Source organism: Diadema setosum, chromosome 4, assembly GCF_964275005.1.
Source record: "Diadema setosum chromosome 4, eeDiaSeto1, whole genome shotgun sequence".
NCBI lineage: Eukaryota > Metazoa > Echinodermata > Echinoidea > Diadematoida > Diadematidae > Diadema > Diadema setosum.
Genome location: NC_092688.1, coordinates 34110595 through 34126768, shown reverse-complemented (window position 1 = coordinate 34126768; position 16174 = coordinate 34110595). Strand labels below are relative to the sequence as shown.

The following is a 16174-nucleotide window of genomic DNA, read 5'->3' as shown; positions in this document are numbered from 1 at the left end:
TACATGTAGTAAACATTCTTGTTGCTAAGCCTGTGCACCGTTTTACTACTGCACTGCGCTACGCTACGCTTTGTGTACGAAATATATGTGCGGTTCGGTGTTGTAGGGTCCATTGACGACACTGATAAAACTCGACAAGTTGTGACGGCAGGTTTTAGAAGAAGTCAAGTAATTTAACCCTACAAACTTCATAAGTTTTTGTGGGTCGCACATTGTCGTAAGTACACTTGTTCAGATACTACTAAAGAGTTGATTGAATCCAGAATAGATTATAGAATATCTAGATTTTAAGTACTTTTTTTGTCGTATGCATTCATCATCCCGTTGTGGCGCTGGATTCTTGATGTTGCGTTGGCTGAAAATCTCTAACGTTAACATTCAGTAACAAGGTCAACACGTTCTAACGTCGATCTCGGATGTAAATTTACCTAGCAATTGCCTAGACCTAGTGTATTGAAAAACTACTCTAGAACTCTACTCTAGGTCAAGCTACTAACAGTTATTGACTACTTGTACTTCACTTGCTTTTATCATGTTTATGAACCATGTAGATCGACGACTGGAAAGACTTCTTCATAACGACTGTTAAGTGTTAAAGACTGGAACCAACTCCCCAACGCAGTGGTTCAGTGCCCATCATTGTCCCTGTTCAAGCAAAATTTGATGCAATTTCAATAGTCGCGTTCTATCCACACGTAGTGCTTCTCTACAAGTTAGCGTGGATGTGTCTTCCTGGACATTTTGCTGACTAAACCAGTTCGGGAAACCCACTCACAAGGGGGGCCCCTCCTTATAAGTAACCCGTCCCCCTTATAAGTAACCCCGTCCCCCTTATAAGTAACCCCCGGGGCACCCCTTATAAGGAGTCTCCACGCTGTTTTGCAATGCAACGCGAAAATGAAAGGACTGCGGCAATTCGCTTGATTATGTCCATAAAGCTTCACAAGTTTCCTAGTTACTCACGAAATTTGAGCAAAATCGGTTTGAGGCATCATATCTAAAATCATGGATTTAAATGCGATGTCAAACGACCCATGCGAATGCTGAAATGCGAGCGATTACTGGCGTGAGTGTCGCCAGGCGCGGCGGCGCGGCAATGTTTGAGTGCAGACGTGGCGACTGACCTCCGTACTCATGCGAATGCATGGGTCGTTTGACATCGCATTGAAAACAGACTTCACCATAGTACTAGTAAATCATTTCAGACACAAAAAAGTGACATTTTCACATATTAAAACTCGTATTATTTCACAAATGTTACATATTCATAAATTAAGGAGCAGTGTCCCAACATAGCGAATAGTGTCACATATACAGATACAGATACAGATACAGATACAGATACTTCCTTTTGAGACAGCCACCCCAATCACTCTAAATTTACCTAGAAATGAAGAATAAGTAGTGTCTACATGTACGTAGTAGTAAATTTAGTGAATAGTAGACAAGTCAGTGCAGATCTACAATATACAACTCTAGGCCTACCTAGCCTAACCTTGCCTGCGATGCGCACGGACCGGATGCACGCACTCACTTTTGGGTGGCTGTCTCAAAAGGAACTCTTGCCCCTTCGACTTAGTACAACGGTGTACTAGAAATCTAACCCAACACTAACAGTTAAGAGTTCTAATATTTTATTTTTAGATTTAGGGCCTAACGTTAGGCCTACTGTACAGTAAAGTAGTTAGTGTAAACTTATTAGTTTAGGGCCTAGGCCTACACCTTCATTATGATTAATTTGAGTATCTGAATATAAGAACGACCCAAGTCCATGGAAGACCATTTCGAGTAAACTTAAAAAAAAAGGTCATGAATATCTTTTTATTTGTCCAATAATATTCTATTTAACTGTGATTGGAAGGCAACATTGTATAGGCCCTATACAAATTAGAACATCATGATAATGACAATTAACATTTATGCCCTAGGCCTACATTTAATTGTGGAGAGGCCATTTTGTGTGATGGACTTGGGTCGTTCTTTGAATCATATGGACTTACGTCATTCTTTAAATCATATACATTGTATGATTGAGGGTACCACCTATTGTCACCCTAAGGATATGTAGCTTTTTTATTCTAAAAATATAAAACAAATTCGCCTAATTCTTACCTCAAATATGCCATAAATACTGCAGTTTTGAATGTCGTGACCGTCTCGTTGATTATGACTCTCCGTTTTAAAATAACGCAATTTTGGTGCATGCAATCCGTTTTCTTTGCGCAGCTTAAAAGGGCACCTAGCGATCGGCACCCCCTCCCCTCCATAGGTAATACACATGAATTCCACAGCCATGCGTTGTTACTGAGCGGATGTGTAATTGAAACGTGTTTAGTTTGGTTTGTTTGTTTTTGAGTTTGATTTTCGTTTCTTCGTTTTTATTGTTTTTATAGCTAGTGAAACTTTAATCCTGCGCGTACCTTTTCGTTCTATACGCAAACAGCCATGATACGCAGGGTGCCGATGGCAAGGTACCCTGCTGATAGGTGGTACCCTTACCATACATGATATTCTGCTATAGAGATGAGAGAAGGATAAGAGAGGACGCTATAATATGAATGTAAGAATGACCCAAGTCCTTCATTCTTACATTCATATAAGATTCAACTCATTCTTTTCAGGCACTTCCGGGGGTAATTAGGATTTATCATTTCGAAAATACACAAGATGAGTCCATGCGTACAGTAAGCTACAATTCCCCATGTCAAACTGAATTTGGCCAAAAATTGGACTTGGTCGTTCTTATATTCAGGTCTTTAATTTAGTTCGCGCCCTCTCTCCTTGCTGCACTATACCACCAGGTCCGGCATTTCCAGATCCAAATCCAGTTAGTACGTGTAGTTCTACACAACTCACAAGGTCAAGAGGTAGAACCCCTTTTTTCTTTTTCTTTTCTGAAAGTCCACCCTCTACGCAACCTCCACTTAAAACTCAACTGGAGATGTTTAGGAGGTCTACTCGTCCAAAATCCAAGAACCTAAAATTTGTAGTTTGTAGTAGAGCAGAGGTGAGGAAACTGAAAACAAGCAGAGTGTCCAGGCAAGTTCATGATGCTGTAGAGAGTAGTGTATTATAAATACTGTAGAAGCCTATTCATGAAATGAGCCTTGCTATTGGTAAACATTGGTAAAATTTTCATAACATGAGGTCATGAACATGTGTGTTGCTGTTGGCCAGGACAGGTTTATACAAATTATCCATCTTACATAGAATAGCACTTAGCAGCTGTCCTACCGCCTTTCCTTGTCCTTGTTGTACGTGGCTTTTTATTTATGACTTAAACAGCTACAGTGACTTTCAAACTTGTGAATTTATTGTGTTTGTGATGATTTATGCTGCTGATGACTACAAGTGCAAACTCACCCTTACAAATAATTTCACAACCGAAATTGAAAGACTTGCATCTGCTGAGTCTCCTGCAACGTCTGGTAACAGTAGTAGATCATTTTATAAAATGCCCTAAATAGCCATTTTCACATTTCAAAAAGTAGAATTTAATATGTTTGAGACTGCAGAGTACCCGTACTTGTAGCCAACACCGGACCAATATTCCATGTTTAGAAGTCTGCATGTACACTGTAGGTCTGCTTCCTTTTTGCAACTTCATATTGATGTAAAGTTTTTGGTATACATTTTGTTTGTTGGATAGAAAAGTCTAGTCTTTCTTCTAATACACTAAAAATACCAATATTTCAAACATCTATTCAAGAGGAATTGGAATTTCTGATGGTAGAAAAAATATATTCTACCTGTTTGTGTGAGAAACATTATGTTCCTAAATTTACACTTATATGTCCAATGAAATATGTACTGTAAAAGTGGATATTTTCGTGCTCAACGGGGTAAGAAGAGTTTCGTGTGTTTTTAATTCTGCAGAATCAAGACATCAACTACTGGAGCGTATGGCAAGCAAAAATATTTGTGTGCTTTTATTTTCGCGCTAGTTTTGGGTTGCGCGAAATGCACGAAAATTTCAACAACGCAAAAATTTCCACTTTTACAGTAGTCAAGTTTTCAGGTTTATTATTGTTTTCACTTGGCACGTACATGAATAGTAGTGGCTCCCTACTTTCCACTGCATGTCTCATGGAATGATTATCACAAATCGTCATACCTGTGCTTTATAGAAATCTTGTGGATTAAGTACCAACCAGCACCATGGCACCCAAGAAGAAGGGGAAGAAGTCGGGGAAGAAAGGGAAGCTGGCCAAGATGACTGAAGAAGAGAGAATCCTCTACCTGGAGCAGAAGGAGCTCGCCGAGAAGGAAATGCAGAAGAAAAAGGAGGACATGCTGAACCAGTTTCTGAAGGTATCCTAAAGAGCCCAATTAATGGGGTTGATTTGCTCAAGTACATATCTTCTGTTTTATGGCATTTGACTTCATGTGTTCAAAATCCTAGAGTTGTAATACAAACAGACACCAGACTATTTGTATTGTGTTTTGATTTGCTCAATGTGTTAAAATCCAGGATAATATCTATCTAGAAGTGTATTTTTTTTTCATCACATCCTGCTCTATGTGATGCTTTGTTTGCTTCAATACTATTTGTAGATGCATCCCTCATACACGAACCATAGGAGAGGAGATAAAAAAAAAAAACACACACCTTTTACATTGTAACAAAAATGATCTATCATTTGGTACAGTATTAGTGTACACATACATGTACATGTGCTATTATAATTTTTGACCAATTTCATTTTTGGTGTTTGTTTGTTTCATCTTTATGTAAGATTATGACTAGATGATGCCATGATTACTCTGAAGGAATGAGAAGAAATTCATAGAGATGTGAGGGATCTTTTTAAAATATTGCCTAGTGTAGAACGAGAATATTGCTGTTTTGAAATATTTTATGCCAACTGCCACTGACTTGGAGATACAGTGTAGCATAGCTGACAAAGGAGATGAAATAGCTGGTAAGTGTAACTTGGACTTCATATCTGTCTCACTTGTCAGTGTAAGAGTTACGAAATGTAGTCATGCTGTAGAATGTATATGTTGTGTTCTGCTAAAATGGTTGTTGCATGTATGTTATTTGCCAACTCTCTTCTTTAATTCATTTTTTCATCCAAATAATCACTGAGATTTTCTTGTCGTGACATTCCCTCCCTAGGACAAGCTTGTGAAAGAGGAGAAGAACACCCGCTTCAACCTGTACAAAATCACACACCAGTGGAGGAACATCATGCGTGCCGCAAAGTCCAAGGAGCTGAAAAACGACATTGAAATTCTGAGCCAGACGTTTGAGCGCGTCGTTGACAGGAAGGACAGTGTGATTAAGTCACTGGTGAAGGATCTTCAGGAAGCTGAGGAGCAGTACGCCATGGGATTGAGGAGTCATTTGCAGAATATGGACAGTCTTGTTGGTGAGTGGTTGTGTCCACAAAATGACCGCGATGATCATCAGAGTTAATGCAATTACCGATAAATTAACCATGCCTTATTTAGACAGGAAGACCCACAAAAAAAGGGAGTTTGGTCGTTATATTTTAAAACCAAAATTGTTGCCCTCAATAACATTGTCTGTCTACAGGACACAATTGATGTACTGTGTTTTGGGAGCACACATGCAACATATCGTCGCTGGGGTGACAAAACCTCATATCTCAAAATTGTCAAATGTTCAGGAGAGCGAAAAAACATGGCGGCCAAAGCACTATAGTGAATGGGAAAGCCTTCTCTTTGACATGTCATGGTGGCTTCATTTTTGGAGTAAGACAGTTAGGATTTGGCCAAGACATCACTTGACCCATTATTTGACCATTAAGCTAAAAAAAAAATTTTGACATTTTTGAGATACGAGGTCTTGTCACCCCAGCGACGATATAATATTTTCAAACATGTCAGGCAGCATATCACATGATCTCTTGAAATTCTGGAGGCTTAAAATGGCATATGTCACTTTCCAGTTCCTGCCGAGATCCTAAGCACCTGTGCACTCACTCATAATAGCTAGTACTCAACTAACACTGAACTGTTAATGTAAAGAAAATGACACCTTTAGATGTAATTGTAGGTGTCTCGGGTACCAGCATTACTTTGTATAATCATCAGTTCTTCTCTGAAATGGCCTGAATTCGTGGGCATGGTCACTATACCAGTAAATATTGTTTGGAGAGATTTGACAGAAGCATTTGAGATTTTGAATGAAAGTTTAGGTTATGAATTAAATAAATAGAAAGTGATTGTTTGCCTGTGCACATCTATATGATGTACATCATTTATCGCATGGACAGTTAACTTACCGAAAGACAACATAATAGGCAAGGACAAGTACTGTATGTCATGGGCTTTGTTGCATGGCAGCAAGAAAGTATTGTACTTTGCTGAGCATATTCACTTTTGACTTCACACAGATCTGCAGCGAAGTAGACTGGAGATACTCAAGTTAGAGTATCTGGAGGAACTGGAGGTCCTCAAGAAAGAGTTTGACACAGAGAGGGCACTGATCATCGAGCAGCACAAGAGAGAGTTGAACGACCTCCAGGACATTCTCTTCGCCATGGAACAGAACTCTTCGGAGAGGGAAAACGAAGCCCGGCAGGAGTTCCAGAGTCTCCGGGATGAAATCAAGAACAAGGTCCAGGCTCTTTTTCATTTTGTTTGCTTTTTCTGTTTCACCCTTATTCTGTCACCAATCATTTTAATACTGTGAGACAGTGTTTCCCCTGGAATCGACTGGCAATGTGTAAAGATAAAGTGTGCCAAATAGTTGAAAAGGATACTTATTTATGTGTCACTTTAGAGACATATTGTAAATAATGGATTCGACAGAGTTAGAACTTTTGACTTGCAACAAAAAACAGCAACAGCCTGTAGCTACAGAAGTACATTTCATTCACTTTCTGAACAATTGAGAGGTTCATGAAACAAACCAGTAACATTTACACTGTACCTATTAACTAGGGAAGTATTATTGTAAGAGCCAACTTCTGTTTTTACATCTGCTTTGTCTTAGAAGCACATTACATTTTGTACTTTGTTTGTATTAATTGGTTCCACTGAAGAAGCCAATGGAAACCAGGGTACCATGTTATCTGAGATACACACAAAAAAGAAGGCAAAAACCTGAAGCTAGTCTCTGTAAATTATGTGTCTCAGATCTGCCAGTTGCTATAAGTGACATCTTACATTTCTCTCCATTTTACTCTGATATCATCATTGATTATTCCCCCAATCCAACCCTTAGAACCTTGAAGAGAAGCATGCCTTGAGGCTCCAGCTTGAGGGCCAAGTGGAAGACCTGTGGGCACAGTTCCAGCAGGCACTGAAGAACTACCAGGAGACAACCGAGGAGCGGAAGGCTGCCTTTGAGACCCTTAAAGACAAGGACGAGAAGAGTGCCAAGGAGATTGAGATGCAGATGCGCAAACTTCAGAGGATATCGGTGAGTAAACCAACCACTCAACTCTCACCAGCAACTTCTGCCTCCTGTTTTGGGTGAACTTGCGACATACAATCACTAGATATCTTTGTTTTCTTTTTCTTTTTTGTTTTGTTTGTTGTTTCTTTGTAATAGACCAAATGTGTATTATGCGCCAGTGTTGACTGGTAAATGATCTTTCTCAGAAGTCCAACTCTGAACTGTGATAATGACAATAAAGACGTTTTGTTTTTCCGTAATCCTTGTAACGTCCCCCCCCCCCCCCCCCCCCCACTGTAAGCCTTCTGTACTTCATGAAAAAACACAAAATGTTAGACTTCTTATTACCCTTTTTATAGGGTACAAATATGTTCAAAACCCTATGCTTGTGATGTTAATGTACTGGTAAATGAAGAGAATATGATGTAATGAAGTTAATTTCCTTGAAAACTGAAGATTTGAAGGTATTGTGACAATCAACCATTTGTGTCACAGGACAACATTGCAGCACTGAAAGCAAAGATGGCCCAGAACTCGCGTGAAAGTGAGGAGAGGAATCGTGACCTCCGCGAGCAGCGAGAGGTCATCGCTCAGCACTTCCATGAGCTGAAGAGCCAGATGAATAACTTCCGGGAAAATGAGCGGTCGCGGCTGACTAAACTGACCCTGGAGAGCAATGCAGCCATCAAGCAGGTCAACCGAAAACTGGAGATGGTAAATCAATTTTTCTGCTGCACTTGTTGCATTATTCCTGCAGAATAAAGAATATTTAAATTTTAATAGATAAGTCATCTTTTTTGTGCAAAACTTCCTTGTATCCCTACATAGCAGTTATCCATGCAGAAAATCTCAGGCATTAACAAATAATGTCGTAAGTCTATATTTCCATTCTAGAAACATTTCAGTATGTCGCCTGGGATGGTAGGCATTAATTGTCCCCACCGAACAAGTTCGAGCAGGGGACTATGAAACGGCCTCTGTACGTGCTTGTGTCCGTGTGTGTGTGTGTCCGTGTGTATGTGTGTGTGTGCGTCCGTGTGTGATCAAAATGTTCAATATACTACTTCTCTGTCATTTATGAGCCAATTTTGATTCTATATGATAGCACTACATGGGAGCTTTGAAACTTCTACACAGAATTTCAGTTGTGACCTTTGACCTTGACCTTTGACCTATATTGTACATTTCGCTACAAAATGCTTCTCCTTCGCCATTTTTAGCCCGATTTTGATTCCGTTTGCTTTATGTGAGGACACTAGGTGAGGGCTTCAAAACTTCTACACAGAATTTTTACCTTTGACTTTTTTGACCTTTGACCTTGATTTCTTACCTATATTGTACATTTTGCTACAAAATGCTACTCCTTCGCGATTTCTAACCCGATTTCGATTCCGTTTGCTTTATGTGATGGCACTAGGTGAGGGCTTCAAAACTTCTACACAGAATTTTGACCTTTGACTTCTTTGACCTTTGACCTTGATTTTTTACCTATATTGTACATTTTGCTACAAAATGCTACTCCTTCGCGATTTCTAACCCGATTTCGATTCCGTTTGCTTTATGTGATTGCACTAGGTGAGGGCTTCAAAACTTCTACACAGAATTTTGACCTTTGACTTTTTTGACCTGTATTGTACATTTTGCTACAAAATGCTACTCCTTCGCCATTTCTAACCAGATTTCGATTCCGTTTGCTTTATATGATGGCACTAGGTGAGGGCTTCAAAACTTCTACACAGAATTTTGACCTTTGACTTTTTTTACCTTTGACCTTGATTTTTGATCTATATTGTACATTTTGCTACAAAATGCTACTTCCGGCGGGGACATATATTACGCACCGCGTAATTTCTACTTTTGTTTCATGGCAGCTACATTCCCTCATCAGCATTTCCATGTAGCTTGTTCAGTATGTTATCATTTTTTCCTTTAAAAAAAAATCAGTGAAGTTGAGTCTTTGGCATTCTGGGATTCCATTAGTGGAAGATGTCGGGGGAGGGGGGGTTGGAATGTCACACATACTGATATCTGGATCTCGAGGGTGGCATATCACTTGCCATACTGCCTAGTCCATAATTGCAGTATAAAAAAAAAAACAAAACTATGTGTCTGTTGTATACTATTTCTACTAAATTTGTGTCCAGGGTGAGAGAATCTTGAAGTTGTCTGAGATGGGGCGCAAGCTGGAGACTGAGGAGGAGAAGGTGCTGCCCTTCTATGCCTCCAGCCTCACCCTGGAGGAACAGGAGGATGTGGCCGCTGCTGTGGCAGAACCACCATCAGAGAAACTGGCCGAGGTATGTTGGTGACACCCTTCACATAGATTTGAAAAAAAAAATGGTCTTTGGTAGTTGAATGTTTTTGATGCACACATAAGAGCCACCTTCCAAGAATCTGGCAGACATACAATGATGGCACCCTTCACAATTTTTTTTTAAAAGGAGAAGGTCATTGGTAATGGAATGTTTGTGGTGCACACATGAGAACCACCCTCTGAGATACTGGCTGATGTACAATGGCTGCACCCTTCACAATGTTTTTTTTTTTTAAGTCTTTAGTAATGGTTTTTAAAAAAAGTCTTTGGTAATAGAATTCGGTGGATTCCATATACGGTTCGCCACCTATCGGTTGTAGCGGACAGGCTGATTTTCAACTTTGGGGTCGACATCGCGCTATGCAGCTAGAGCTTCGCTGCAGCGCAGCAGACAGTAGCTGCATGTGCAATGCACTGTTTACTGTACAATAACTGTACTGGCCTATAAACTAGCGCCTGGCGATCGGTATACTAGTACGCGGTAACTAGAGGTACGCGTTAAGGTCGCCACAAACAAACCCAAGGCCCAAGGCGAAAATGGCAGACCCCCAAGACCTAGCTGTCTTCCGGCGAATGCGAGTCGACGAACTGAAGATAAATACCTGAATGATCATGGCATACCTCCTGTGCAGTCAGGAGAGGTGGGCCAAGCCAGACCAAGCACAAGGAGTTTGGCAGCCCTGGTTGAGTCTGTTTAGAACAGCAGGTAAGTAACAATTTGGCATGTGAGATTCCTTTTTTCCAACCAGCTTTGGTGTCTTTTGCCAAAGAAATAAGTCAAAAGCCAAGCCTGCATTTTGGAGTGTACATACGTCGCGTGGAACATGCAACACGGAAAAGCCAGTTTGCTGCTAATACCATACCGTATCGATCTATCTCTCGATCTCGCAATTGATATCCGGCCGGCCCAGCCCGGGCGCCCGCCCGCCCGGCGCGGCCGGCTGAGCTGAGCTGCGCTGCTGCATGTGCATATAATGCGAGTAATTTTGATGTCGACTTTTTCCCATAAGGCATTGCGGATTTCGGCCTGTCCGCTACAACCAATAGGTGGCGCACTGTATATGGAATCCACCGAATTGCACACCCTTAGTGGGATTAGTGATGTGAGAGTACATCATTCACTAGGTGTCATCAGTATTGACAGTGCCCCCTTCTTTCACAGCATTGTTTCATGATGTGGGCTTTTGTTATTATTGTTTTTTTCCCACCAGATCATGCATGAGTACCAGTCTCTAGAGAACTTCTGGAAGCGCTACAACAAGGTGCTGCTGGACAAGGTAGCCCTGGACAAGGAGCGGTCAACTCTGGTCATGGAGAACCAGCGCCTGCGCACCGTCCTCAAGCAGTACCTGGACGGCATCTCGGTCAACGACGAGATCCTCAGCCAGGTCAACCCACTCTTTGTGGTCAACCAGAAGACCAATGCCCCGTAAGTATTTCCTTCAGCATCCGCTGCTGCAAACATGATTTGTTTTTGTTTTGTTTTTTTTCTATTTTCTTCTTAAAGAATTCGAGTGTTCAGTCAACTGGTTATCATTATTTTCAAAGAGAATTCTCGTTAATGAGAAAAGAATGACAAGTGTAATTTACTCGTGAGTATAGTAAACCTTTAAGATAAGAGACTAGCTGAATTGTGTGCCCAATTTTTTTTGTGTTCTGATGAAGATCACTGAAATAGGTTAAAAACATCATGATGGCAGAGAATTGGAGAGCTTGATATTACAATTTTGTGTCATTCAATACATCTACTAGTGAAATCAACCAACTGAATTAACATTATCAAGACCCAGTTTACTTATAATATGAATGGTGCAACAGGCTTTATTAGTTGGTACAGACAAATTCTCTTTAATCTAGAACGAATGAATATAATTATATTTTCTACAAGCATCTCAGTGCAAAAATATTTTGAGGTGATTAACCATTTGCAGCAAAATGAAATTGAAACACTTTATTAGAAGATTGGTATTTATGTCTTTATACTGGAGTCACCATTTCAAAACAGAGCAAAAAATAAATAAATAAATTAAAAAAAAACCATGGTGAACTCAACTTGTAATAGGTATACCTCTCATTCCATGGTAGTTATGAGTGTTTATCATGGTTGTTTTATTTCGATATCCTGACATTGTAACAATGGTAGCTGACTGAAGATCTTAATTGGTGTGTATTTTATTTCTGATGTAGTAGAGTATGAGCAATAAATATCCTCCCATCCACGCTGATTTATATATTTCTTGCAAAGCTTACAGGAGACTAATAGTTCAAGCCTTCCTGTGAAAGATGAATATCAATAAGCTTGCTAGTTTATTATTAAAGGTAGAAATACATTATGCTTACCTTCAATCTCTGACATTCATTTTCCTCCCCTCCACTCCTCCCCCCCCCCCCACACTCCCCACAGGATGGCAGTACCCATCATGGATCCGAGAGTTCAACGACCTACCCAGACAGTCGTGGAGGCTGCCCACGTCATCAAGCATACCATCTGAGAAATGTCTGAAGAATTTTTGAGAAGGATGGATAGAGAGGAAGCCAACAGAAGTCTTAACCATCGTGATACATCATTGTACCACCACTTCCTTTCATGTTTGTTTTTGTGCATTGTTCATGAGTGCATCATTCAAATGCAAGGGTGGTGTATTGACTACACTTGTTGTCGACCCTTCAGCCAGGTCACTCTCCCATTGCAGATTCGATTCACTTCACTTCCACTTGGATTTCATTAATGGGATTAAGGATAGTTCAATGCCTAATCTCTCCAAGTTACTTTGTATGAATCTGTAACGTAATATTGTAAAATACTGTGATAATTCTGAAACTACCACTTCTCTCACACTTCAGAGTGTAAAACCAATGCTGTTTACTCTTAGTTCCGTTTCCACTATTTGGAAATATGGCATTAATTAAAAGAGATGAAGATCGTCAGAGGGTGTTTTTTTTTATTATTATTATTATTTGGTTATTATTTAATGAGCAAATTCACAGTTATACATCCCTTCTTCATTTTGACTCAGTTTACATGTACTTTCGTTTGAGTCTCACTCACATTTTGTCTGCCTGAACCAAAAGTTATAGTGTAGGAAACTCTGTAATATTTGAGGAAGAAGTGATTTCTGTACCCCATTACAGATTCACAAACGTTTACCCCACAATATGGTTGTCACCATTGAAATGAAAGTGAAAGGAGTAGCAGGTACTTGCACTGACTTAACCAAAAGGAATTATATTTGTAGTTTCGCTAAGAAAACATTGCTGTAAGAAGTGTTTAACTGTATGGTTTATTAGTAGCTTGATTAATTTTTGCAGGCATTTTTTTCACTATCAAAAAAAAAAGATAAAGCGCAAATGGTGAGGTCATTTCACATAAGTATACAATCTTATGTTTTTTATTTTCACTTTTATTGTCATGCATATTTATCAGGTGGCAGTGTAAATTAACTGAAGTGAAGTGAACTTGAATTCAGTTGTCTGACTTGATTTTTGGATCATTTACATCAAATTGAACAGTATTCATGCATACATATTGTAAATATTCTGTATATTTTTGTAAATATATGTAAGTGTCTCAAAAATAAAGGTCACTGTATGTTTGTGAGTCTGGATTATTAAAAGAGATTTATTCATAGGCAATCATTATGTTGTTCTTACTCTGGTATGAAGTCACAACGTGACATGAAAAGACTGATTGTAAATGATGGCTAAACAGAACAGATTTACGGAGAGTTTGAGAAATCAAGAGAAAGTAAAGGAAAATTGCAGTATATGAGCTCCAGAGAAAGATAGAGATATGCATAATGTAGATAGATAGATAGATAGATAGATAGATAGATAGATAGATAGATAGATAGATAGATAGATAGATAGATAGATAGATAGTGAGAGAGAGAAAGATAGGGTGAGTGAGAGAGAGGGAGAAAGAGAGCAAAACAAAGAGAGGGTGATAGTAGAAATTTTTTTTTTGACTGTCGAGGATTTGTTGTGATTGGATGAAAGACCTATCAACAGGATGGCTAAAATTTATTTAACCACTGAAGGATGGAATACAAGCTTACATGTACTGTACTTCATTGTACAAAAGCCATTTGTAAGAGCCATCCATCTTTGTTGAATGACTGTGACATTTAAGAGTAGAATTATTTCTCTTTGACTTTGAAGCGACATAAAGAAAACAAACACATGATAACTTTCTATTTCTTTTGACCTACATGTAGGTCCTATCTAGTCCTCAAATTCAAATCTAATCAATCAAATCTTTAACTTGCTTTGTCATGCATACAGTGTCAACTTTGCATGTACATGTACAAGGAGAAAGCTGCTCCTGTGCCCAGTCTGGTGTACATCACAATTTCATCTATCCTCATCCTTCCATCTCAAATAAACTTTTAGCAAAATAAGTAGATATTGGGATAACACTGATAATCTTTTTCAAGATGTAGTTCAATTTAAGATATAATAGAGAAAGGAGAATGTATGCTGATGTCTAAGGTACTTAAAGTTTATCGAAACCAGCTTGAACTTACTGCTTCATTTAACTGCGCCATTTTTTCTAATTTGTTTTGGACCAGTCACAAATTTTTATACCAATGCAATACATCTCAATTTGATTTATTTCATTCCACATGTTAAAAAAAACCAAAACATAATGTTACAAGACAAACAGAAGAGGAAAAAATATACATACATAGCATGTGACGGATCAGGAAAGGCCATATGAGGCCTATCATGCAATTCTGAGAAAAAGCATTCCCTTTGTAATTCATAGAGTTTGTGCTTTTATTATCAGTTACAGTGAGTGGAAGCACAATTCCTCCATTGGAGTTTAGGTTTGGGAAAATAAAGATTGAATTTTGTATACCAGCCAAATTGTTGGGGACTAACTTCACAGATAAAACTGCAAATGTGCCAACATGAAAGCAAGCTTTGCTGATATGCTGTACAAATCAAGGTTTTCACTTCTTCTTTTTTTTTTTATTTCCCATTACCGTGGAATAAAATCTTTAACACTTCTTTGCTCTCATTGCAAAGAAATCCCTCTGTTCATCAGCATAGGCCCCATATGTAGATCTGTGTGGATTCAACGAATAGCAATTAAAGATTAGTGAAACAATTATGCAGTTAATAGTAAAAGTTTAAGGAAAATTGGACCCTTAGTGTTCAAAAGTTATGTTTATATAGTAGTTTTAATGTAGGCTATTAATAAGTGCGCCTCTCTCATGATCTTTAAGATGAAAGCTCTATAAAAGGAGACAATCGAATGGAATAGCAGGGGCAGATCCAGGAATTCCCAAAAGGTGAGCCGCCTTAAAATTAAAGTGGGTGCACCTTTACGAGCCCCACCCCCATTTTTTTTTTCCTTTGTTTTTACAATTAATTCAAAGAGGGGCGCGCACCCGGTGCACCCCCCTCTGGATCCGCCACTGGGATAGAGCAGTGTGGTATAAAATGAGATCAAGACGATGTAAAAGGGAATTTCACAAAGAAATAATGCCCTTGATCCAGTTCAGAAACACAGAGACTATATGTGCTCAAAATATCTCCATTACTTGACAGAAATTTGAAGGCCTATCACTGTTCATAATAATAACAATAAATTAACCAACAAAGAAGCACATGCACAAAACACAAAACACAAAAATCCTACTTATATGAGAATTTCTTTTGAAGAATTGGTTTAAAATTGCAGCTCTGCTGTACTAGTATATTATTGTACTATAATTATTGCTTTCATTTCCATTAAAAAAAAAAGAAGAATGTACTCAAGTGTTGAAGTGATATCCTCAATTTCCTTGAATCATAATGTAATAATTTTACTTAGAAGCTCTTAAAATTTCGTGGCGAAAAAAAGCATTGGACGTCGATTGCGGTTCTGCAGCCCAGGCCTTTGTAAACAGAGAATATTCCTCTAAGCATGGAGCTACTTGGAGCTCCATGCTCTATAGCTAGGACTGCGTCGATTTTGTGGGCGGGATGTGGGATCGATTTTTGATTAGAGACACACCCTTTATTTTGTCACTAGAGGGCGTTGATTCAAAATGGCCCCAAACGGAGGTATCTTCCCACAAACAGTGCTACATTTGGCTAGATCACTCGCTCAATTGGAGGATGTGAAATGGGAAAAGGTAATGATGTCAATTTTTTCGTACGTAAAGATGATGATTTACATAATGTGCAATTTTTTAAAGTGTAAATCTCTGTATCTCGAGATATATTGTACGGGCTTTAGTAGCGTATCAGATTTGACGCAAGAAGTTTTGTGTAGTCCAATGCGTAGGCTTTTGCGTCGGGACGTGAGTAACGCGAACTAATGATGTGAGCTGAGGTCGAAAAGAAGTGGCTGATCATGAACTGGAAGACCCCATTCCTACTCCCCCTTCTTTCTTTCTTTCTTTCTTTCTTTCTTTCTTTCTTTCTTTCTTTCTTTCTTTTTTTCTTCTTTCTTTCTCTTTCTTTCTTTCTTTCTTTCTTTCTTTCTTTCTTTCTTTCTTTCT

The 16174-nt window shown here is 39.0% G+C and overlaps 2 protein-coding genes across 2 annotated transcripts in view; both read left to right on the top strand.

Annotated features, from left to right (window-relative positions):
• The first annotated feature begins 95 nt into the window (after positions 1–95).
• Positions 96–12611, top strand: LOC140227172 (dynein regulatory complex subunit 2-like). The gene is made up of 9 exons (XM_072307602.1): positions 96–217; positions 4128–4311; positions 5120–5372; positions 6363–6586; positions 7196–7393; positions 7865–8083; positions 9514–9666; positions 10895–11112; positions 12088–12611. Exons 2-9 carry the CDS (start codon positions 4159–4161, stop codon positions 12173–12175), a joined length of 1506 nt encoding a protein of 501 aa, XP_072163703.1. The 5' UTR covers positions 96–217; positions 4128–4158; the 3' UTR covers positions 12176–12611.
• A 3101-nt stretch (positions 12612–15712) lies between these two features.
• LOC140227171 (phosphatidylinositol 4-kinase alpha-like) overlaps positions 15713–16174 on the top strand; it is a 57558-nt gene continuing 57096 nt past the window's right edge. The window contains 1 exon segment of the mRNA XM_072307601.1: positions 15713–15805. Within this exon segment, the coding sequence (XP_072163702.1) occupies positions 15719–15805 (87 nt within the window). The 5' untranslated portion in view covers positions 15713–15718.

Excerpts from the sequence above, each read along its gene's own strand:
- LOC140227172 (XM_072307602.1), top strand. The coding sequence starts at position 4,159 with ATGGCACCCAAGAAGAAGGGGAAGAAGTCGGGGAAGAAAGGGAAGCTG. Across the intron at positions 8,084-9,513 it reads TCAACCGAAAACTGGAGATG|GGTGAGAGAATCTTGAAGTT; the intron begins GTAAATCAATTT and ends ATTTGTGTCCAG. Across the intron at positions 11,113-12,087 it reads AACCAGAAGACCAATGCCCC|GATGGCAGTACCCATCATGG; the intron begins GTAAGTATTTCC and ends CACTCCCCACAG.